At 40.0% G+C, this 25,594-nt stretch overlaps 1 protein-coding gene across 1 annotated transcript in view; it reads right to left on the bottom strand.

The window, feature by feature from the left end:
- Positions 1–25,594, bottom strand: part of vps13c (vacuolar protein sorting 13 homolog C) — a 387,871-nt gene that overhangs the window by 308,018 nt on the left and 54,259 nt on the right. The window contains exons 6-10 of the mRNA XM_072282204.1: positions 14,634–14,743; positions 14,391–14,450; positions 10,589–10,648; positions 8,029–8,109; positions 1,359–1,416 (exon numbers count right to left, since the gene is read on the bottom strand). Coding sequence (XP_072138305.1) covers positions 1,359–1,416; positions 8,029–8,109; positions 10,589–10,648; positions 14,391–14,450; positions 14,634–14,743 — 369 coding nt within the window. The remainder of the gene's footprint in view (positions 1–1,358; positions 1,417–8,028; positions 8,110–10,588; positions 10,649–14,390; positions 14,451–14,633; positions 14,744–25,594) is intronic.

Genomic DNA, 25,594 nt, shown 5'->3' with positions numbered 1-25,594 from the left:
ACGGCTATGTGGATACAAAATTGGCTTGCCCATAGGAGGATAGCTGTAGATAAAGTGCATTCTACCTGGACGTCAGTGACCAGAGCTGTTCTGCAAGGATCTGTTCAGAACCCCTGTTCCTTGTGATATTTACAAATAACATTGACGACAGCAGAAGGGTGATTTGCAGATAAATTTGCAGAGGATATGAAAGTTGCAGGAGTTTATGGATAGTGTAAAAGGTTGTCATAGGCCACACCTGTACAGGATGCAGAGCTGAGCTGAGAAGTGGCAGGTGGAGTTCAAACTGGAAAAGTGAAAAGTGAGAAGTAATTCACTTTGGAAGGTCAAATTTCAAGGCAGAATGCAGGGTTATGGCAGGAGCCAAGAGATAATGTTGCAACCACACTTGGGAGATTATGTTCAATTCTGATCATCTCATTATAGGAAGGATGTGGAAGCTTAAGAGAGGGTACAGAGGAGACCGACCAGGATGCTGCCTAGATTAGAGAGAAAAGGCTTTTCCCTTTGGCGAAAAGGCTGAGAGGTGACTTGATAGAAGTGTACAAAATAATAAGAGGCATAAATCGTGGACAGCCAAAGACTCTTTTTCCCCAGGTGGAAATGGTTAATACAGGGTGCATATTTTAAGGTGGTTGATGAGCAGATTTTTACGCAGAGAGTGGTGAGTACATGGAACGTTCTGCCAGAGCTGGTGGTAGAGACAGATATGTTAGGGGCATTTAAGAAACTCTTAGATAGACACATGGATATTTTTTAAATGGAGGGCTGTGAAGGAGGGAAGGGTTGAATGTATCTTAGAATAGGTTAAAAGCCCAGTACAACATCGTGGGTTGAAAGGCCTGTATTGTACTGTACTGTTCTATGTCTTTTGTTCTAAAAGAATCACAGAATCTCCTGTCTGTTCCCCTGACTATGGAATCCCCTATGACTACCGCATTCCTCTTCTCCCTCCTTCCCTCCTGCACAACAGCGCCAACAACTTAAAAGACTGTTAAGTTGGTACTGATTAAATTGCCTCATTTTTCTCCTAAATAGAATTAGCTTCTGACACTTGATTCCAAATAACACTTCTACTTTCCGCAAAGAAACATCAGCAGTTCAGAAAATAGTTTACCATCACCCTCTCATAGAACGTAGAGATGGGCAACAAATAGGCCCATTTGATCCATTCTGGGACTCATATATTCACAGAACAATTTTAAAGACTGAAATGTTCTCCACATGTGTAAACAACATTGTAAATAACAGGAGGTCCAGCCTCAAAGAAAACCGTTTTTTAAAAAAGTCACTCTTGGCATCTTTAATTACAAAGGCATAACAAAATGATTTGGCATAACAGTTTCAATCATACTTACTATAGTGATAGTTTTTTGGTTCATAAGAACTTGAAGCTATTCCCTCTTTCAGATGCACCTGTCAAAATCAAGAGTACAAATACTAATAGAACACAAGGATGCACTACTTATGATCAATATATTTTCCTAAAAATGTTCAAATAATTAAAATCAAATTGTGATACACTCTGGTAAACGCCAAGTATTTTTGATACTGAACATAGACCCCCTTCTGCCAAGTTCACATGGTAACCAGTCTGTCTCCCCATCCTGTATCCCAATTCATCTTCCTGTGCTGAAAATGATGCTCACAGACTGGCTCATCGAGACAGCCAGTAAATACCTTGAACATCATATTGCTATTGCAGCCAGCAAATTTAGCAATCTGACCCTACTGCCCTAACTGAAATATTACGAGCAGAACATGGGCACCTCAGAGAATGAGAAGATAGATACAGTCTAATTGGAAGGTCAACCAGAAGTCCCTATCTTTATCAGATTGCTTTTGTCATCCAAATGAATTACACTGGCATACTATCGATGTTTTTTGTGACTCTAATAACCCCTATGCTTATTCTATGAAAAGGCAATGCATTATAATCATTGATGTGTATGATCCACCTTGGAAGCAATGGACTAAGCCAGAGTGCAACCTGAAACAAGATTAAAACAAGTTTTCCAACTTGACTTCCACTGAACATGAGCTGTTCCGCATTACAGAGTCACACAGCATTGAAACAGGCCCTCAGCCAAGCGGTCCATGCTGACCAAGATGTCCATGTCAGCCAGTCCCCTATCCCACATGGCCCACATCCCTTTCCTATCCATGTCCCTGTCCAAGTATATTTTAAATGTTGTTAATGTATCTGCCTCAATCTCTTCCTATACCAGCTCATTCCATATCTGGACCACCCTCTAGGTGAAAAGATTTGCCTCCGAAATTCCTATTAAATTAAGTCCCTTTTAATAAAAAAGGATCTAGAGCTTTCCTGGTGTATATGATGAATAAACTCTTCTCAGGCTTCCAGCCAATTATAACCGACATTCTGATAACAAACTCCCCGATGAAGATGGCAGAGTTTGTCATCGAAACATCAGTTATTATCAATACCTGTACCTGGCTGGAAGCCCAAGAAGAATTTATTCCTATCACTAGTTTACCAAGGAGCACCAGAGCACCAGGTCAGAAAGTGGAGGATTGAGAGGATGGCAGATGTCAGTGCTAGTAAAAACAGGCAGGAGCAAAGTAATAGATATGGTAAAATGGATAATTTGAAGTGTTTATATTTTAGTGCTAACAGCATTATGGTAAAAGTGAACCTAGATCATAGAACATAGATCAGTACATGGAAATATGATTTTGTGGCCATTACAGACACTTGGTTAAGAGAAGGGCAAAAATGGGTTCTTAATGTCCCATGGTTTCGAACTCAAAACTAGGAAGGGTGCAATCATTTTGATGAGATTGGACTACAGAACTTCCCAATAGCCTCCAGGGTACTGAGGAACAGACATGCAGACAGCTTAAGGAAAGGTGTAAAAATGATAGGACTGTTATCATGGAGGATTTCAACTTCACAAGTATAAATTGGACCTTATTAGTGTAAGAGGTTTAGAAGGGGCAGAATTTGTAGATGGGTGAGTTAGTAATTTTGCAGATGATATGCAGATTGGTGGTATAGATAGTGTAGATGACTGGCAATGAATACAGCAGAACATACTGTACATCAGTTGCAGACATGGGCAGAGAAATGAGAGATGAAGTTTAACCTGACCAAATAGGAAGGTTAACACCTTCATAGGTTAAATGTAAAGACACAGTACACCATTAAGGGAAAGACCCTTAACAGTGTTGATGAGCAAAGGCATCTTGAGGACCAAGTTCACAGCTTCCTGAAAGTGCCTACACAGGTTGATAGGGTGATTAAGAACGTATATGGAATACAGACATCCCACCCTGCAAAAACTCATTTCAGGGAGGTAGCACCACTATTTCAGGGAGGTAGCACTCCCCCCACAGTCAACCTCCAAGGGTGTATGTAATACTTTGTTTACTGATTTTGTCTAATCTGTAAACTAAGTTGGGTATATGCAGAAAATGTGCCGTTAAAATATGTACTTATATTATATTATATTATCATGGAGTCATTTTTTTTATTCAATTACAACTTTAAGCAAGTCTACAGGGAGTTTGGCCTCATCACATAGGACATCAATAGAGTAGCTCCTTAGCAGCAAGTTAGCTAGTTTAAATAACGTTAGCTATGCTAATGAACGAATGACACCTGTTAAACTCACCTCAATATGTCTTTTACATTTTAACCCACCATGGGCAATAGAAAAGTCACTGTTGCAAACAGTGCAGCGAGCAACACTGTCATTATTTTTGAGGTCGACTATAAAGCCCACCCACAGAGAAAACTGATAGGTCTACTTAGCATGAAGAGAGACCAATCAGGATGCTCCCTCTCACTCTTCCTCTTCCTCTTCCTCTTCCTCTCAAAAAAATCGATTTCCAGGATATTGTGTATAATTTGCGGGCGTCAGGGAGCCACTATCAATATGCGGGAGACTCCTGGGACTTCTAGGACAGGTGGGATGCCTGGGAATGCTTGCTTTCATTAGTTGAGGCCTTCAGTTCAACAATCGGCAAGTTATGTTGCAGATTCTATTTAGGCCACATCTGGAGTACTGCATACAGTTCTGGTCGCCCCATTCTAGGAAGGATGTCGAGGCTCTACAGAGGGTGCAGAAGAGGTTTACCAAGACATAGCCTGGATTAGAGGACATGCTATAATGAGGTTAGGCAAACTTGGGTTGTTTTCTCTGGTGGAAGCTGAGAGAGATCAGATAGACATTTATAAGATTATGAGAGGCAAAGAAAGAGTAGACAGGCAATCTCTTTTTCCCCAGGGTCAAAATGTCTAATATCAGAGGGCAGGCATTTAAGATGAGAGGAGGTACTTTCAAAGTAGATGTGAGCAGCAAGTTTTTCCACCCCCCCCACACACACAGAGTGGTGGATGCCTGGAATGCACTGCCTGGGGCGATGGAAGAGGCAAAAATGTTAGAGATTTTTAAGAGATGTTTAGCCCGCTGCTCTACTCTCTGTATGCACATGAATGTGTGGCTAGGCATAGCTCATCTACAAATTTGCTGATGATACAACCATTGTTGGTAGAATCTCAGGTGGTGACGAGAGGGCGTACAGGAGTGAGATATGCCAACTAGTGGAGTGGTGCCGCAGCAACAATCTGGCACTCAACGTCAGTAAGACGAAAGAGCTGATTGTGGACTTCAGGAAGGGTAAGACAAAGGAACACGTACCAATCCTCATAGAGGAATCAGAAGTGGAGAGAGTGAGCAGCTTTAAGTTCCTGGGTGTCAAGATCTCTGAGGATCTAACCTGGTCCCAACATATTGATGTAGTCATAAAGAAGGCAAGACAGCGGCTATATTTTATTGGGAGTTTGAAGCGATTTGGCATGTCAACAAATACACTCATAAACTTCTATAGTTGTACCGTGGAGAGCATTCTGACAGGCTGCATCACTGTCTGGTATGAAGGGGCTACTGCACAGAACCGAAAGAAGCTGCAGAAGGTTGTAAGTCTAGTCAGCTCAACCTTGGGCACCAGCCTACAAATTACCCAAGACATCTTTAGGGAGATATGTCTGAGGAAGGCAGCGTCCATTATTAAAGACCTCCAGCACCCAGGGCATGCCCTTTTCTCACTGTTACCATCAGGTAGGAGCTACAGAAGCCTGAAGGCACACACTCAGCAATTCAGGAACAGCTTCTTCCCCTCTGCCATATGACTCCTAAAAGGACTTTGAAGCTATGGACACTACCTCACTTTTTTAATATACATATTTCTGTTTTTGCACATTTTTCAATAATCTATTCAATATACATAATGGATTTACTTATTTATTATGTTTTATTTTATTTATTATTATTATTTATTTTTTCACCCTGCTAGATTATGTATTGCATCGAACTGCTGCAAAGTTAACAAATTTCACGTCACATGCTGGTGATAATAAACCTGATTTTGATTCTGATATAGGCACATGAATGTGAGGAAAATTGAAGGATATGGACACTGTACAGGCTAAAGCTTAGTTTAGATGGCCATGAGATTATTAATTTATTTGGTTCGGCACAACATTGTGGGCTGAAGGGCCTGTTCCTGTGCTGTACTGTCCTGTGTTCTATGTTCTAAATTTCTCCAATCTCAGCTTAAACCTATGCTCTCTAGTTGTTGATTCTTCAACGCTGGGAAAATGCATTTGCCTTACTTGTGCCATTTTTAATTTGGACACCTCTAGAAGAACACACCTTATACTCTGATTATCCAATGAATAGAGTCCCAGCCTGCTCAACTTCTCCCGATAAATCAGTTCCTCAAGTACTGGCAACATGCTCTTCTGAACTCATAGTGATTTCAAAATGGGAAAAAAAAACTCAGACCTTTAGAAAGGTGCAATCGGCAGGGAAAGAGCATGGAACACCAACTCTAGAGTGAGGTGGGTTTGTTATAACCAACACCCTGTTTAGTCAGAGAGAAAAAAACAAGACTTCATGACAAAGGCGGCACTGGAACACATTGAATTAAAGTACCATTCAATGAGGGGCCACAAGCATGTACACATCATCCATATCAACAGCAGCCGATAATCATTTCATTGTACACCATTTAAACCCCCAAACAGTGACAGCAGAAGAACCAATTGCTGCAGTTCAAGAGGGTTTGAACTCCACAAAGCTTCAAAGTTAATTTGACCCCTCTCAACGGGAGCTATGGGGTGTCCACCAGTTTTAGCAGTTGAAGAGATTAAGAAAGACAAATATTAAATCAGATGTGTATATTGTTTTTGGACTGAAAATGCCCTCACAAGGCATTAGAAAGTACATCTTCAGGCTTGTGAAGGCAAAAGTCTAACCAAACAAAACTTGTGACCTAAAGAACAAATGCTGGATTGATAACACACAGGAAATCAGCAAGCAACTGCCACCAATCATGTGAATCCTTCAATGCTGTCCACATATAGCGCAAACATCCAGATAGAGTGAGAACTTCAAAGAATCCCTTAACCCAAACTCTGATCTTTGAGGTAATTGTCCTCAATTTCATCCAGAACATACACACACACTGCTATAAATTGACCTACCACACCATCAGTTAGTGCCTCCTTCCCAAATGAAAAATAATCTCAAAACCAGATGAAATTCCTACTCAAGAAATAACATAAGGTACATCTGCCATAAACGACCAAATCTAGGAAATAATCTGCCAAATTCACAACAATCTTCCAGAAACATGACTGCCTTAATTAGAGAAGCCTTCCTGTTGTCCGTCACATGGGAAGTCGTCACAAGGATCTCCAGATGCTTTCTTTCTGTGACTGAATTGTTTCTTTCAGAGTCGTAATGCAGATTCCACCAGATTCTAACAGACACAACCAATGCTATTCTCACCACACAATAAATCCAAGAAATATATAGTGATCAAAACCAACTAATGTGCAGAGACTCTCAAACTTTCAAAAACCTTCAATTTATGGAGAATAAATGATCAAAATGATTATTTTTATTTTCGTTCTTTATCAGCTACATAAAATGATTCAGCTCTCCAGTTAAAGGGCCACCAAATGAAATGAAGCAGATAAACATAAAGAAATCTCAGTTGGATGACTGGGAGGATTGTTGTATGTGGGCAAAGACAAGATAAAATGATAGAGAAGCATAATAAAAATGGAGAATATATCTAGGACACAACTAAAAAAATAACACCAACCACTTAAAAAAAAGAGAGGGAGAAAGATAGAGAATTCATCCAATAAAAGAGTGTCTTTTTGCCAAGCATTGGTGTCGTCAAATCTGTAATATGGAAGCCTAATTTTGATCATTGCAAACAGCAAGATGTCCAGGCACTCAACGGGTGCAGGAAAATACAGCTAAATTGTGATGACAAGCAGTCTCCAGATTATGCCAGGGTTCTGTTTCTAAACCTCATCCACAAGCTGATTTCTCTGCAAATCAGAAACATCAATTTTCTCTAGCAGCCCACATGGTACCACGACATAAACTTACATACTTACTTACTTATTTTACAGTAAGGAGAAGAGTAGGCCCTTCTGGCCTTTCAAGCTACTCCACCCCAGTAACCCCAATTAACTCTAAACTAATAATAGGACAATTTACAATGACTAATTACTCTACCCAGTACATCTTTGGACTGCAGGAGAAAACCAGAGCACCCGGGGAAAACCCACGACTTCATCGGAGATTTCCCCGGGTGCTTCATTTCAGAGACTTCTTACAGAACGGTGCCAGAATTGAACTCCAAATTCCAGAATGCCCTGAGCTGTAACAGCATTGCGTTAACCGCAATGCTATAGTGGCACCCCATTTTGTTTTCATTTCATTGAGTAATCACTCTAATGATGCCCACAATTAAAATAATGGAACATATATTGCATACATTCAGTTATTAATAAATACCATGAAAAAATTTATTATTTTTAATACAAGCTTGAAAATTATTTTTAAAATGTATGGGAGAATTTCTGTCAAGTTGGATTTCTTTAAGTTCTCTATAATATGGAGAGCCACAGTACCATCACCATTATTTCCCACTTTCCCCAACTTTATAGCTAGATCCTGTGTAAAATTATACAGAACATACCAAAATTTGTTCTCTTGCATCTTGATAAAATAATGTACTGTTCACATTCCAGTAGGCACAAAGACAATCTAAGCGGACAAGCTGAAGAAGAGAAAAAAAATTTCACAAAGGGAAAAAATATTTCATAGAGGAAACAAACTTCAAATTTACAATTTTAAGTATTCAAAATTGAAACACAAAAAACTTCCCAGATGACGCAGTAATCTATATTCTGACAAAAGAGCTTTGACTTTTGTTAACTTTTTAACTCTTTAGATGGATGGTTCCTGATCTACTAAATGTTTTCAGAGTTTGTATTTTTAATTCAGACCTCCAATGAGTTTTTTTTTTCACTTTTTGTTATTTTTTTCATGAAGATATTTAGAATTACACAAGTTCCTCACACTTTTTTCCAGAGCATGTCTTCAAATGTTTCATTTGCTCTTCAAGGAAAGGTAAATTCATTTGTATAGCACTTTTCAAACACAAGGCAGTTCAAAGTGCTTTACATAGAACAAGATTTAAAAATCAAACATCAAATTTCAAACAATATAAAGGGAATAAAATCACACATAAAATTAAGAAATAAAAGTTACAGTGCAGGAGATTCGAATTAAGAGCTACAGCAAAAAGTTTTAAGCCTCGATTTAAAAGAACTTAGAAGTTGGGTTACACTTCAGATCATCTGGAAGGTTATTCTAGATACATGGAGCAGAGTAACTAAAAGCTGCTTCACCATGTTTAGTTTATTAAACCGTGGAGATGGTGAGCAGACCCACTCCAGATGACCTGAGAGCTCGAGAGATGTATTTTGGCCTAAGACCACTCAGTGCTTCGTAAACCAGTAATAAACATTTTAAAGTCAATCCTCTGACGAATAGGAAGCCAGTGTAATGAACTGAGAACTCAAGTGATGTTTTCTACTCTCTTGGTCTTAGTGAGGACTCCAGCAGCAGCATTCTGAATGAGCTGCAGCTGTCTGAGGGTTTTTTTTTACAAAGACCTGTGAAAACGCCATTACAGTAGTCAAGTCTACTAAAAATATATGCCTGGACGAGTCTGTATAGATCTTGCTGAGACACAAGCCCTTCAACTCTCGCTACATTTTTAAGATGGTAGTAAGCTGACTTTGTTATTGTCTTAATGCGGTAGTTAAAATTTACATGGAGTCCATCACAACACCAAGGTTTCTGGCTTAATTGTGAACCGTAATGACAAGGATTCTAAGTGAGGCATGACCTTTAATCATTCTTTGTTAGCACCAAAAACAATGATTTCAGTTTTCTCTTTGTTTAACTGGAGGAAAGTTTTGCACATCTAATCAGTGACTTGCTTAATACAGTTTTTTAGTGATTGTATGGGACCATAATCACTTGATGACACTGCTATAGAAATCTGAGTGTTATCTGCACAATTATGGCAAGCTAATTTGTTACTTACCATGATTTGAGCTAGAGGGAGCATGTATACGTTACACAGAAGAGGCTCGAGTATGGACCACTGAGGCATACTGCGTATCATTCTTGTTCGGTGAGATATGCAACTACCAATCAATACAAAATTGTCCCTGTCCTATAAATACTATTTAAATCACTTTAGGACTGTATCAGAAAGTCCCACCCAGTTTTCAAGTCTGTCCAGTAATATACAATGATCAACTGTGTCAAAAGCAATGCTAAGATCCAGTAGAACCAAAACTGAAATTTTACGATCATCGTGGTTTAAGCGGATGTCATTTAAAACCTTAACCAGAGCAGTCCCAGTGAACGGTGTGGTCAAAATCAAACATCCACACAGTTGCGCAGTGCCAAAAAGCTGTTAAGTTGCTGATAAACAACCTTTTCAATTATTTTATTAAAACATGGTAAATTTGATATGGGCCTGTAGTTATTAATTACTGAAAGATCTAGGCTGTTCTTTTTTAAAAGAGGCTTAATAACTGCAGTTACAGGGCTTTTGGGAAGCAGCCTGATAGAAGAGAAGTGTTGACTATTTGCAGAGTATCTGGCGTTGCAACTAAAAACATCTAGAGTGATGATCTGAGACAATACTTGTCAGTAATTCATCCAGCAGTGGAAACAATCTTGCAACATTGCTCTCACACAATCTTTGACAATTTTGAACTTGGTATCGAAATGCAGAGAGTGGTAGGTGCGTGGAATGCACTGCCAGCGAAGGTGACAGAGGCGGATATAATAGGGTCTTTTAAGAGACTCTGAGATAGGTACATGGAGCTAAGTAAAATAGAGGGCTACGCGATAGGGAAATTCTAGGGAGCTTCTAGAGTGGCTTACATGGTCAGCACAACATTGTGGGCCAAAGGGCCTGTAATGTGCTGTAGATTTTCTATGTTCTATCTCTTCCAGAGAAAACAAACCAATTATATCCTATTAATACAAAATATTCACTTTACGCAATCTTTGGTACAGTAGTCATCTCCATATTCAAACAGTATCACTATTATTATGATGTCTTCACTTTCAAAACATGTTTTATAACATTGTATGTCTCAAGTATACATCTATTGGAGTCCCACAATTAGCTTGCACGGTACATCAGGCTTACGACTTATGACAAATACCTTGTAGATGATTTTTGTAGCGTCGCTCAGTATACATGTTGCCCAGTTTTCATCAGCTGTCTGGAAATATAAGCAGTTGATAAATGAGAATGTATTATTTTACCAAAATTTATATCTTTGTTAATAGTTTTTTGTTTGATTTTAGCATTCTGATTGACAGTACTTTGTATACAAATCTATATCATGCATTAGGCAACATGCTGTGTTCAGAATTCCACTCTGGTTACACTACAAGTAATACTTGGCTTAAAATAATGTTAGGTATCTATTTTTAAGGAGAGAAGATTAATTTTGTGATTGTTTCATATAACCCATGTTTCAGATTTTCAGTGTTTTACAAAAATAGCTTATTCTGTTACTGATGGACACCAAAATGCATTCTATCTACCATTATATATTTCTAGCTAAAATCAAAGCAACTAAATATTGGAAAATTGATGAGGAAACTAGGTATTTTCAATTCTATTTTGTCGACCATAAATGGTTGACCATTGTAGAATCAACTGAAATCTTCTTGTAGTGTTACAAAATTGGTAATTTGTAGTAAAATAACTACAAATTACCAATTTGGAGAGAGAGCAGCACACCACGCGTGTGCAGCCTTCTGGTGAAAAATGTATCGTATCTGTTAAATAGGGGCCGTGGACAATTCTGATTTGATGGAGAGGGACGTGAAAGCACAGAGGAACATCTGGAGAAATTTCTGAAACACTCGTTACTGCGTGGTCGGGAATCTTTCAGAGGGTAGGCCTCAAAATCCCAGGCTTTGCCTGCTGTTGGCGACCAAGGTTGAGGTCCAGTTGGCATGGCAGGGAGAGTTCTTCCTTCTCCTGTCTGCGTGAGATGTGGAACATTTGAGAGACTTTGAACTTTTACTGTGCTCATGGACTTCTTCATCAAGTTACGGTATTGTTGCACTGTTGTAACTATATGTTATAATTATGTGGTTTTGTCAGTTGTTTCAGTCTTGGTCTGTCCGGTGTTTTGTGATATCACACCGGAGGAAATATTGTATCATTTCTTAATGCATACATTACTAAATGACAATAAAAGAGGACTGCGTGTCTTCATAATCTAAAATATCCAACATAAAGGCAATTTAAGTATTTTGATCCTGAATACAGATGAGAAAGAAAGTAAAATATTATTGGACAAAATTAATTAATTCATCTAAATAGCGCACTTTCATTTTTGTTCAGACATTAAATGTCACTCCACTCTTCAAGAAGGAGAAAGCAAAAGAAAGGAAATTATAGGCTAGTTAGCCTAACCTCAGTGGTAGGGAAGATTTTGGAGTTAATTGTTAATGAGGCAATTTCAGGGCACTTGGAGGTACATGATAAAATAGGCCAAAGTCAGCATGGTTTCCTTAACTATAAGCTATTGTGTGTCGTGTGTGTTTGGGTACTACTGTGTTTTACACCCTGGTTCGGAGAAAGCGATAGCACAGGCAGATAGGATCATAAAGAAATCTTTTGACACATTGGCCTTTGTAGATCAAAGTATTGAGGACAGGAGATGGGACGTTACGTTGAAGGTGTAAGACATTGGTGAGACCTAATTTGGAGTTTTGTGTGCAGTTTTGGTCACCTACTACTGGAAAGATGTAATCAAAGTTAAAGAATATAGAGAAAATTTACAAGGATATTGCTGGGTCTGGAGGACCTGAGTTATACAGAAAAATTGAATAGGTTAGGACTTTATTCCCTGAAATGTAGAAGATTGAAAGGAAATTTGATAGAGGTAAACAAAATTATGAGGGGTATAGATAGGGTAAATGCAAGCAGGCTTTTTCAACTGAGATTGGGTGGAACTACAACTAAAGGTCGTGGGTTAAGGGTCAAAGGTGAAAAGTTTAAGGGGAACATGAGGGGAAACTTCATTCAGAGGGTGGTGAGAGTGTGGAATGAGCTGCCAGCACAAATGGTGCATGCAAGCTTGATTTCAACATTTAAGTTTGGATAGGTACATGGATAGTAGGGTTATGGAGAGCTATGGTCCCAGTGCAGATCGATGGAAGTAGACATTTTAAATGGTTTAGCACAGACTAGATAGGCCAAAGGGCCTGCTTCTAAACTGTACTTTTCTATGACTCTAAATAACAAGCAGGATTAACAAAGGAGAATCAATGGATATTGTAAACTTAAGATTTTTAGAAGGTCTTTGACAAGGTGCCACATGAGTTTTCTTAGCAAGATAAGAGCCCATGATATTACAGGACAGATACTAGCATGGATACAGCATTGGCTGATTGGCAGGAGGCAAAGAGTGGGAATAAAAGGAGCCAGCCTCTCCTAATTTGGCTGCCGGTGACGAATGGTCTTCTACTCAGGGCAGTACTGGGACCCCTTCTTTTTATGTTGTATATCAACGATTTGGATGATGGAAGTGATAGCTTTGTGGCCAAGTTTACGGAGGATACAAAGATCAGTGCAGGAGCAAGTAGCGTTGAGGAAAGAGGGAGGCTGCAGAAGAACTTATACAGATTAGGAGAATGGGCAAAGAAGTGGAAGATGGAATACAATGACAGGAAATGCATGGTAAAAGGAATAAAAGTGTAGACTGTTTTCTAAGTGGGGAGGAAATTTAAAAATCAGAGTTGCAAAGGGACTTGAGAGTCCTCATGTAGTATTCCCTGAAGGTTAACTTGCAGGTTGAGTTGGTGGTGAGGAAAGCAAATCCAATGTTAGCATTTCAAGAGGACTTGAATATAAAAGCAATGATGTAATGCTGAGGTTCTATAAGACACTGGTGAAGCCTCACTTGGAGCACTGTGAGTAGTTCTGAGCCCATTATCTAAGAAAAGATGTGCTAACATTGAAGAGAGCTCAGAGGAAGTTCACAAGAATGATTCTGGGAATGAAAGGGTTATCATATGAGGAGGTTTTGATAGCTCCAAGCCTGTACCTGCTGGAATTTAGAAGAATGAGGGGGATCTCACTGAAACCTATCGAATGTTGGAAGGGCTAAATAGAGTATATGCGGAGAGGATGATTCCTATAGTGGGGAGCTTAGAACCAGAAGGCACTGCCACAGAATAGAGGAACATCCATTTAGAACAGAAACGAGGAGGTGAGGGTCTCGGACTGAAATGACAACCGTTTACTCTTTTCCATAGGTGCTGTCTGGCCTGCTGAGGTCCTCAAACTGTTTGTGTGTTCTGCTTTTACACAACATGTCCATGAACACTCTGTTGGTCAGGGTTGAAAATGGATGTTGCATCCCAGCTGTCAACACGATATGCAAGCGAGACAGTATTATATGAGGAGCAAGTTGTTGCCCATGCAGTTGGCTTCCCCTATCCACACAGCTGAGGAATCCAAAGGAACAGCAGAGACCAATACAGTTTTGCACCAGCGGCTTCACAGGAGTTGAACTCAACATTGAACTGCCTTCTCCAGATTTTTTCTCCATAATTACTCTCGAAGCCTTCCCCCATGAGTGAGTATAGACCCAAGGCAACAGAGGCTTGAGATCAGTTTTCCTTCTCCAAGATGAGCTGCCAACCACAGCTGACGAGCCCCATCTTCCTGAAGTAACTGGTTTTAAGGCACCAGTAACCTGCCTCTGCCCCTTCTCCTGTCAGTATAAACAGTTCCACTGGGCATAGTAGCTAAGCCATACATGAAGTCCAGCATATGGACTTGGTTGTCAGAGGCTACTTAAGAGGCACACCTTTGGGAGCATTTAACAGGTTTTGGGAACTTATCCCCACTACCTCCCCTGGCTATGACAGCCTTAAGGAAGCTTCATGAACCATGCTAAGCTGTAAAAATAGAGAGCTTTGACTATTTGGAATTACCTGTAAACTAAGCTCCCGTAAGGTAATACCAACGGACATGGGCCTTGAGGAATCTGTAATCTGCAAAATAAAGAACTGTTACAACAAAATTCAACAACTTTTCCTTTTCAATAATTGTCTGGGTCTTTCAGTGAAACAGTCCATCAGCCCACAATAACTATTCTCAGTGCTTGAAAGCACAAACTGATAAAATTCTTATATACATACACATAAACTTCTATGCAAATGTGCGAATCTACTTACAGCATCTTCATATCTTATATGAATGCTTGTTATTTTGATTTGCAGATTTTTAATAATCTGTGTTGCCAGCTTTTCTCCAAAACTATCCTTTTTCTCTTCTTTTGCTTTACCTTAAAAGAATAAAATAAAAAGTGTAATTTTCAGAGTAAATTATTAAACAGACCGAGAATCCCGAGAGAGCACACTGGATATTTCTGTTTGAACAGAGTAGCTGACAAATCACAAGGTGTTCTGTAGTACCATTCCACCACATTGAGAGCAGACATTACTTAAAGAGCAACTGTTTTTCTAGCACAAATTCTAACCCCAATGCTGAAACTTGCAAACTCTCATTCTTCCACAGTCTAAGTGCAAGCTATGAGGATAAAAAGTGACAATGCACTCTCACACCTTGCAGCTCTGAGCACTCATTACCTGCCCCGTTGTTGAGTGGCGCTGCCTCATCCTTCAATGGCCCATGCAGTAGCATCTCAGCAGAGCAATGTTAACAAGCCGCCAACCAATGTTGTTAATACTCCTGCTGTTTTAATCAACAAGCTTCTCAGTAACCTGTTTAAAGTCTGAAGATTTTCTGCTTGGTAAGAAAAAACTTTTTTCCTTAACACTTGATGTTAGTATTGTCGTAATTGATTTAAACTCACTACCACCACAAAACACGGGAGTCATTTAATAACTCTGGTTAGACATCATATTGAAAGTAATGCAATTTGGCAATAGATTTATCAATATTTTAATATGTCCCTACAATATTTATAACAAGAAAGTGTTTTTTTCTGTTGAACGTTATCCAAACACAACACATTAATAACATAACATTACCATTGTGAAATACTTGCTAATAATAAGATACATAGTGTAAAAGTATGCCGCATCTTTTAATCACAACTGCTACACCATCTACCATACTGGCTTATAATTTATTATCATTTACCACAAATATTAGAATAGATTCAGTACAAAGAAAAGTATTTTTTGTCCATGATCAGCAGCAGGCTTGTCAGTTTTTTTAAAGAAATAAACATAATAATAAAACAAGTTATACGCAAAAGTAACTGCTTAATACAACTGCGGTCTTATACTAGTTACTAAACTGAATGCATCTGTATGAACATGAACTCAGTCAAACCTATGCTGATTAAAAATTCAAATGTACATGATTCCAGCCCTGCTATATAAGATTATAGGTCTGACAAAAGCTCAAAATTGAAAAATAGGGTAGCAGATGAATGTTTAAAACTATTAGATTAATAAAGATGCTTAAAAGGCCACTTAAAATGCAGTTTTTGATGTACTGTAGACCAGGGGTCCCCAACCTTTTCTGCACTGTGGACCGGTTTAATATTTACAATATTCTTGCGGACCAGCCGACCCGGGGGGGGGGGGGGGGGGGGGGGGTAGGGTTGCCAACGGACAAGAGTAGCAGTCAAAAAATACATTGTTTACCTCGAGAAATACTACAATGACCATGAAGCCTTGCGCGGGCACCAGTGCGCATGCGTGACCTGAGCATCCGTGTACCTGCCAATATTATTCTCTGCAAATGGTTTTTGGCAATTCTGTTCGGGGGGGGTTGGGGGGATGTTAATCACGACCGGAATATTGGTAATAAGGGGCTAATACACTTAATTTTGTTTCTAAAAGGGTTTATCTAACGAATTTAATATTAAACACACAGCGCATATTTTCCTCGCATGAATATAGTGATAAGTCAATCATCAGCGGAGGACAGGGAGCTTGAAGTAAGTGTTGAACGAACTTCCAGTAGAAGTGGTAGAGGCAGGTTCGATATTAGTTAAAGAATAATTGGATAGGTATATGAACAGGAAAGGAATGGAGGGTTATGGGCTGAGTGCAGGTTGGTGGGACTAGGTGAGAGTAGCTTTCGGCACGGACTAGAAGGGCCGAGATCGCCTATTTCTGTGCTGTAATTGTTATATGGTTATATAAGTCACTTATCAGTCAACAGCATCATAACTTTTTAAGTAATGTTTGAATATTAAACACACGGCTCTTATTTCCCCCGTATGAACATATAAAATCATTTCAACACACCAATATCGCTGAATCAGTGGGAGCCCTGGGCTTGTTTCCCTGCAACAAGACGGTCCTATCGAGGGGTGATGGGAGACAGCGATACTCGAAGGGGGTTCCTTATGTCCAGTCTATTCCGCAATTTAGTTTTCATTGCATTCATTGCAGAGATATGTTGGAAATGGAAGCAACGTTTTCAGAGATTTCGTAGCTATCTCAGGATACTTAGCCTTGACTTTGATCCAGAATGCCGGCAGAAATGTTATGTCAAACATACTTTTCAGCCCGCCGTCATTTGCAAGCTCGAGGAGTTGATCTTTTTCCCGCACTGACATGGATGACGCGTTGTTAATGACCTCGCGTGTGTTCAAGCTCAACTGTGGGCGTGACAGGGAATGAGGAAAGGTGCAGCTGACTCATATCGCCAAATCATATCGTTTCCTCGCGGCCCGGTAGCGCATGCTCTGCAGCCCGGTACCGGTCCGCGGCCCGGTGGTTGGGGACTGCTGCTGTAGACCATGGTATCTCTTTGGGGGCTTTGCTGTTGTTTGCATGGTGGGTGGTGGGAATGCTGATGTTTTATGCTGGAATAAGTAGGGGGAGGGGGAAGATTGATGCTGTTTACTGCTGCTTGTGTATGGGGGGGGCAGAGGGTTTGGGGTTATTACGTTATAATCTGTCATTCGTTCTTTGGGGTTTTCTGTTTAGAGGATGCCTGTGAAGAGTGAGAATTTCAGATTGTATATTCTCTGATACTAAATGGAACTATTGAAAACCATTGGAATCAAAATTTGAAGTGCAAAGTATACAATCTTTAGCAACCATAAAGTGATTTATGAAGAAATTTATAGTACTATCAGGAAAATCTATAAGAATTACAGAATTATACAGTAGAGAAATGGGCATTTTCAGCACACTTTATCCCTGCCAATCTTTATGCTTGTCTATGCTAATCCCATTTGGCTGTACTTGGTCTGCATTCCTCTGTATCTTTCCAATCTGCTGTTATTTTAATAATGCTCCAATGCACTTTTATCTCATGTTTTTTTTAAATGGGTTACATAGTAACAGTTGAGAATCTGGCAAGCCTAAAGAGAGCACGGCCACGGGAAATGGGACAAGTGGACAGCAAGTGTGGGAAATGGGGCTTTGGTTAGTAGAATGTTCAAACATCATCTGGTGCAGGGGGTTCCAACCTATGGTCCACAGACCCCTTACTTAATGGCATTTGTCCATGGCATAAAAAAGGTTGGGAACCCCTGACCTGCTGAGCTGGATGCCAAACCAGTGAGATTTCTGAATAGTCAGATGGCAAATTACTGGAATTTTTTGTACAAAGGGGTATTTTGGCAAAGGGTCAGCAAGTTTGGTAGTAATTGTACAACGCACAACAACAAATCAGGCAAATGGATTTGAATTTAAATCTACATTTACAGTCACAACATTTGGGTGCACACAGCAGATAAATGAATTTCATTTAATGGACACAATGCCCAAGGTTAAAAACTAAATATACTTGAATACATAATGTTTGAGAAATACAGCATACTTTTATGGATAGTTTATAGGAGTTCTAATGATAAAAGAATGTCCAAAGAACACTGGTGAGGAAACAGTTTGGGCCAAAAGAGTCAGTATGGGTGAGACTGAGATTAAAAAATGGACAAAATAAAAGTGATAACCTGTTTTAAAGCTCCCTGCACAGAACTGCCAGATGGCCAGTATAACAAGAAAAAGGTAAGTGGTGAGAAAGGATTCCGAGGTTATGGTGGTCTAAGGAGGAGTGTTACATAACAGGCAGGTTGTGTCAGGTAAGGAAAGGGAGACTGTAGCCTGACAGCAGCGGATGAATGACAGAGAAAGAGGAAAGAGAAATACAGATGGAGCACAGTAGGGGGAGGGGAGGTGGAGGTTAGAGACGAGGGCTACCAGTGCTGGCTAGATTATGTTAAGTAAAGGAGGTGAGAATGGGAATATTAGAGCAGAGGTGAACAATATTTGTAAGATGGGGAGGGGGTAACCTGTGAGTGAACTGTGTGTGTGTAGTGGGTGGATAGAACCAGGAGGGACCAGTGACCAAGATAGATGAAGGGAGTGTAACAGGAATGAAAATGGGAGGACCAGAACAGATTCAGAAGGGGGAGGGGGGAGGGAAGTGATGGGGTAGACTGGGAAAGAGAAGGCAACCTAGGCAGAATATGAGGTGTTGCTCCTCCCGATTGTGTTGGGCTTCATCCTAGCAGTAGAGAAAACTGAAGATGGACAGGGAGTTTAAATGGTATGCAACTGGGAGCTTGAAATGGCTATTGCAAACTAAGTGTAGACATTCTGCGAAACAGTCACCCAGTCTATGCTTAGTCTCACTGAGGTAGAGGAGGCCACATCAGGAGCCCTGAGTGCTGTACATGAAGTTGAAATCAGTGCTGCAGTGCAAGTGAGAAAAACTGACTTTAGTACTGAACAGTGTTTATCAAGAAACCAAAAGAACTGCAGCAAAATAACACAATAATCATGAGGGCCTTTGACATTCACCAAACTGGCAAAAATGATTTGGAGGATAAGTATGATCTATGGATTTAAACTAATTTGGCAGGGAGATGGCAACTGGAGCACCAGGTCAGAAACTGGAGGGATTGAGATGAAGGTAGATGTCATGGCCAGCAGTCTGTAAGGAAGAACAGGTAGGAACAATGTAATAGACTCAAACATTGGGAACGGTTGAAGAGTGTTCATTTTAATGCTCAGAGTACTGGAGATCAGGGTGATGAAATTCCATGGATGAGGACATGGAACTTTGTTGAAAAGAGAAAGGACTGGATGCTTAATGTTCCACGGTTTCAACGTTTTATAAAAGGATAGAGAGAGTGCTGGCTAGATTATGATAAATGATCTATAAAAAGATAGATAGATAAAAGAGAAAAGTGAGAGGATGTGGGACAACATCACACTGCATTCAGAGGAGACATAATGAAGTGTTATCCACTAAATCTACATGGTAGAAATCAAGAGTAAGAAAGATTAAATCACTCTGATGGAATTATACTGCAGACCACCAACCTCCACTAGCCACCAGGATAATGAGGAACAGTTTCCACAATTCCTTAAGTTTGAAAATAGCTCTAGATAAGTAAGGATCCTGTTGTAGAGTATTAAATTGGAGCAGGCAAAGTATTAGGCAGGAACTAGGGAGAGTGCACATCTGATATATGGAGGGTGATTAAAGACCAACAGTACATACTACAGGATAGGTATGTTCCAGTAAAGAGAAAGGTCAAGGATGGCAAGGTAAGGAAACCTTGGATATTGAGATGTGGCAAATTTAGTCAACTAAAGAGTTCAAGTTTGCCATACGTCTGTACATACTGTATATACAACCAAACAAAACAATGCTTCTCTGGACATACATATAGATGTATCATGCACACCACATAAAATATTACCACAAGTAAGTTAATGTAATATAATTCAAAATGTAGTGCATAACACAGGTAAGCAGTAAATAGTAAACAGCAAACAGTAAATAGCTCGCTGTCCTCGGTGGTGGCAGGGTATTCATTAGTCTCACAGCCTGGGGCAAGAAACTGTTACCCAGTCTGGCAGTCCGAGTCCTGATGCTCCTGCATCTCCTGGATCAAATTGTGGGACGGATGGCAGAAGTCCTCAACAATGCTTCAAGCCCTTTCTACACAACACTCCTGGTAAATGTTTCAAATAGAGGGAGAGTGACTCTGGTGATCCTCTCAGCTGTTTTTACTATCCACTGTAGGATCTTGTGGTGAGATGCCTTGCAGCTTCCGTACTACACCATAATGCAGCCAGACTGGACACTCTCCCATAATGATCCTGTAAAAAGTTGTTAGAATGGGGGTGGGGAGCCTTGCATGCCTCAATCTCCGAAGAAAGTGTTGACATCGTTGTGCCTTCTTGACTAATAAGGTGTTGTGGATCCAGGTTAAATCATCCCTGGCAAGTAGGGTTAAAGAGAATCCCGAGGCATTCTACACATACAAGAGCAAGAGGATAACTAGAGAGAGTAGAATCATTCAAGGATAAAGCAGGAAACACACGCTTGGAGGCAGAGGATGTGGCGAGGTCCTAAACGAGTACTTTGCATCATGGAAGATTTGGAGGATTGTGAGATCAGTGTGGAGCTTGCTAATGTGCTGGAGCATTTTAAGATAAAGAACAAGGTAATGTTGAGTCTCTTAAAGAGCATCAAGGTCGATAAGTCCCCTGTCCCAGATGGGATATACTCCAGGTTACTGAGAAAGTCAAATGGGAGGGGGTGGGGGCAGATCATGCAGAAAGTTAAGCTGCATCGGATCCATGGTGTCTTAGGCTACGTCCACACTACGCCGGATAATTTTGAAAACGCCGGTTTCGAGTAAAAACGACAGGCGTCCACACTAAGCGTTTTTCAAAATATCTCCGTCCACATTAGGCGGATATTTGGGTGAATCTCCTCCTATTGGGCATGCGCAGGACACGGAGAAAACAAGCAAAGATGAGACAGTATACTTAGTGCGTGTTTGTCCAGTTACAGGGTAGAAAAATTTAAAAGGAATTGCTCTTGGCTCTCCCGCAGGAAGACTTAAAACTTAAAAAAAAACAAATACTGGAGCGTATGGAGGCAACCGACAGCGAGTTCACGGACAGTATGACCCAGCTGACGACAAACATTGAAAAACTGACTAACTCTGTTACATCAATAAAGAACCTTGTTAAATGTATAAAACGTGTGCATCAGTGTTATCTTGTATTTGCATACAATGTTACATTAGGCTGTTACACATCTATTGTCAGAGGAGTACTTGCATAAATAGGTGAACCACCTTCATACAAGCAAGGACAGAAAACAGGGCAAAGTGAGTATACTTATTTATTCAGTAAGCCATGGGTCAAAGTATTTGGTGAGTACATTTCTAACCCTTCTGGCTTCAGTCTAGTCCGTCTGTTCTGAAATTGTTAGGTGGTGGCGTTCAAGAAAACAACGAACATCTGTTCCGGCACGTCATGACAGCGTTTTTAAATAGTCAAAAAAGCTCACTTTACAATTTAACTCTCACGCTGTTCACACCGACTGCTGTTATAACAGCTTGCGCAGTACCAAGCAGAAGCAGAAAAAAGCGTTGTTGTTGTGGTGTTGTCATGACAACTTTTTTAAATCTCTCCGTTTACCCCGTACACACTACGCTGGATACTTAGCGTTTTCAGATTTATTCACTCTGGAGAGTGTTTTCGAAAATCTCCGTTTTCAGGGGCTGAAAACGCCAGCTCAGTGTGGACGGGAGGGCAAAACGAAGAGAAAAAGCTTCGTTTTCAAAATTATCCGTAGTGTGGACATACCCTTAGCTGTTTGGATTCAGAATTGGATTGCCCATGGAAGATGGGGTAGTGGTCAATGGGACTTCTTCAAGCTGGAGGTCATGACTTGGACCTCTGCTGTTTGTGACATATATAAATGGACTGAATGAAAATGTGAGTGGATAGGTTAGTAAATTTGCTGACAATATAAAGATTGGTGATGCTATGGTTAGTATTGAAGATTGCCGAAGGATACAGTGGCATATACCTGTACTGATCGATACAGCAAATGGAATGTTGCGCCTTTGGGAAATCAAATATAAAGCAATCGCACACTGCTGGTGGCAAGACCCATTAACAGCAGTGATGTTCAGAATGACCTAGGGTATAAGTCCACAGCTCCCTGGAAACGGCTACACAGGTTGATAGTGTGATAGAGAAGGCATATGGAATGCTTGTCTTTATTAGTCGAGGCAATGAGTTCAAGAGTTGGGAAGTTAAGTTGCAGCTTTATAGAACTCAGGATTCAATGGCATTTGCTATAAGGAGAGGCTGGATTAAAGTGGGTTATTTTCTCCGAAGCGATGGAGGTCAAGTGGAAACCAGATGGAAATTGATAAGATTATTAAAGGCACAGATAGACAGATGTTATCTTTTTCCAGGGTCAAAGTGTCTAATACTACTGGACTTTCATTTAAGATGAAAGGGGATAAATTCAAAGATATGTGGAGCAAGTTTTTTTTTAATTTACAGAGTGAACGGTGTATGCCTGGAATGCACGGCCGGGGTGGCAGTGGAAGCAAATATGATAAGGGCAATTAAAAAGCTCCTTAATAGGCACGTGAATGTGTACAGAACGAAGGGATATGGACATTGTGTAGACAGAGGGTTTAGTTTAGCTGTACATTTAATTACTAGGTTAATTAATTCCACACAATATTGTGGGCTGAAGGAACTGATCCTATGCTGTACTATTCTATGTTCTATACAGAAGTAAGTTTCTTGGACTAGAAGAAAATGTAGCAGGAATAGGCCACCAGGTTCCCTAAACCTACTCCACCATTCAATATGATCAAGGCTGATCACTGCTGACCTCAACTCCTCTTCCAGGATCAGATGGACTAGACCCCAAATTCCTGAAAGTGGTAGTTGAAGAGATTATAAAGGCATTAGTGGTGATCTTTCAAGAATCATTACATTCTGGAATGGTTCTGAAGGACTTGCAAACTGCAAATGTCACTCCACTCTTTAAGAAGGAAGGGAGGCAAAATACAGAAATTAGAGGCCAGTTAACCTGACTTCAGTGGTTAGCGAGATGTTAAGAGTCCATTACTAGGGAAGAGGCTTCAGGATGCTTGGAGGCACATGATAAAATAGGTCAAGGTCAGCATGGTTTCCTTAAGGGGAGATCTTGCCTGACAAATCTGTTGGCAATTTTTGAGGAAATAACAGGCAAGATAGACAAAGGATGTTTACTTGGATTTTCAGAAAGCCTTTGACAACGTGCCATATATCAGGCCGCAAAACAAGATAAGAGCCTATGGTATTACAGTAAAGATTCTAGCATGGACTGGAGATTGGCTGACTGACAAGGAGGCAAAGAGAGGGAATACAGGGGGCCTTTTCTGGCTGACTGCCAGTAACGAGTGGTTCCACGGGGGTCGGTTTTGGGTCCACTCTTTTCATGTTATATGTCAATTTTCCAGATGATAGAAGTGATCGCTTCATGTTCAGATTTGCAGATGATACAAAGGTAGGTGAAGGGGCAGGTAGCGTTGAATAAACAGGGAGCCTGCAGGAGGACATGGACAAATTAGGAGAATGGGCAAAGAAATGGCAGATGCAACACAGTGTAGGGAAGTGTACGGGTATGCACTTTAGCAGAAGGAATAAAGGTATTTATTTACTAGGTGGGGAGAAAATTCAAAAATCAGAGGAGCAAAGGGACTTGCAAGTCTGAGTGCAGGATTCCCTGAACATTAACTCACAGGGTAAGTTGGTAATAAGGAAAGCAAATGCAATGTAAGCATTCATTTCAAGCAGACTAGAATATAAAAGCTAGGATGTAATGCTGAGACTTCACAAGGCTGCATTTGGATTATTATGAGCAGCTTTGGGGCCCTTATCTAAGAAAGGATGTTCTGACATTGGAGAGGAAACTCAAGAGAATGATACCGGAAATGAGGGGGGGATCTCATTGAAACCTATCGAATATTTGAGGGCCAAGATAACAGCCAATGTTGAGAGATGTTTCCAAAGCGGAGAGTCTAGGACCAGAGGGCACGGCTTCAGAATACACGGACGTCCTTTAGAACAGAGTTCAGGAGGAATTTCTTTTGCTAGAGGGTGGTAAACTGGTGAAATTCATTGCCACAGACGGCTGGGCATATTTAAAATAGAAGTTGATAGACTCTTGATTAGCAAGGACATCAAAGGTTACGGGGAAAATGCAAGAGATTAGGGTTGAGAAGAATAATAAATCAGCCATGATTGAATGGCAGAGTAGATTCGAAGGGCCAAATGGCCTAATTCTATTCCTATATCATGGTCTTCTGTGCCAATTTCTCATGGCCCTCAATTCCTTGGTATTTATCTATCTTCAACTTAAACATGTCTATTGTTCATTAATCTTTGAAAGAAGACATTTCTATGTATCTCGGTTTTAAAATAATAGTCCCGTATCCTCTAACTAAGGAGCAATATATTATGGAACAGACAATTTGAAGTTTATTATATGATTCTTTACTTTGAAGTTGCCAAAGAGAAAAAACAATTATATCACACTGCCTAAAAGAGTCATGCTCAAGTCAGATACTACAGTCTGCAAGTTGAATTGAATAAAATACAGTAGCGGTCACAGGAAAACTGGATAAATGGGAAAAAAATTTAAATAAACCTCCTTTACTCAGTAAACAACAATAAATGCTTGAATGGACATGTCACAGTGTTTGAAAATTTCTCAATCCACTGGGGATTGCAAACAAGCTATGGGATACTGCATTGCTCAATTTGAATTTCATCACAAGCAGAAACAACAGAGAATATGCTCTTGTGGACTAATCAGTCTTTGAATCAACACTGAGGAATCAGAAATTTACATTATCATCAGCAAGCATCAAAGGCTACGGGGAGAAGGCAGAAGATTGGTGTTGAGAGGGATAATAAATCAGGTACGATTGAATATTGAGCATGCATGCAAATAAATTAATGGAATTTCTTGATGAATATCAAAAATAAACCTCTCAAATCCTAAAAATTCTGAAATCTTTCCTCAATTAGGTCAAAAGAGTAATATTCTAGGATATCCATATAACATGCCCTCTTCTCATTGCTACCATAAAGGAAGTGGTATAGGAGCCTGAAGACCAACACTCAACATTTTAGGAACAACTTCTTCTCCTCTGCAATCAGATTACTGAATGGACAATGAACCCATGTACAGTGCCTCTTTTTACACTACTAATTGAATGATATATATTTTTCTTACTGTAATTTATAGTTTTTTAAAAACTGCATTGCAATGTACTGCTGCCACAAAACAACAAATTTCATGACATATGCCAGTGATATTAAACTTGATTCTGATACTGATATGAAAATATGCATTGCCTCTGCATTCCAATAAC

Source organism: Mobula birostris, chromosome 18, assembly GCF_030028105.1.
Source record: "Mobula birostris isolate sMobBir1 chromosome 18, sMobBir1.hap1, whole genome shotgun sequence".
In the NCBI taxonomy this organism is placed as follows: Eukaryota; Metazoa; Chordata; class Chondrichthyes; order Myliobatiformes; family Myliobatidae; genus Mobula; species Mobula birostris.
Note: the sequence above shows the minus strand (reverse complement) of the source record. Positions and strands in the feature narration are given on the sequence as shown.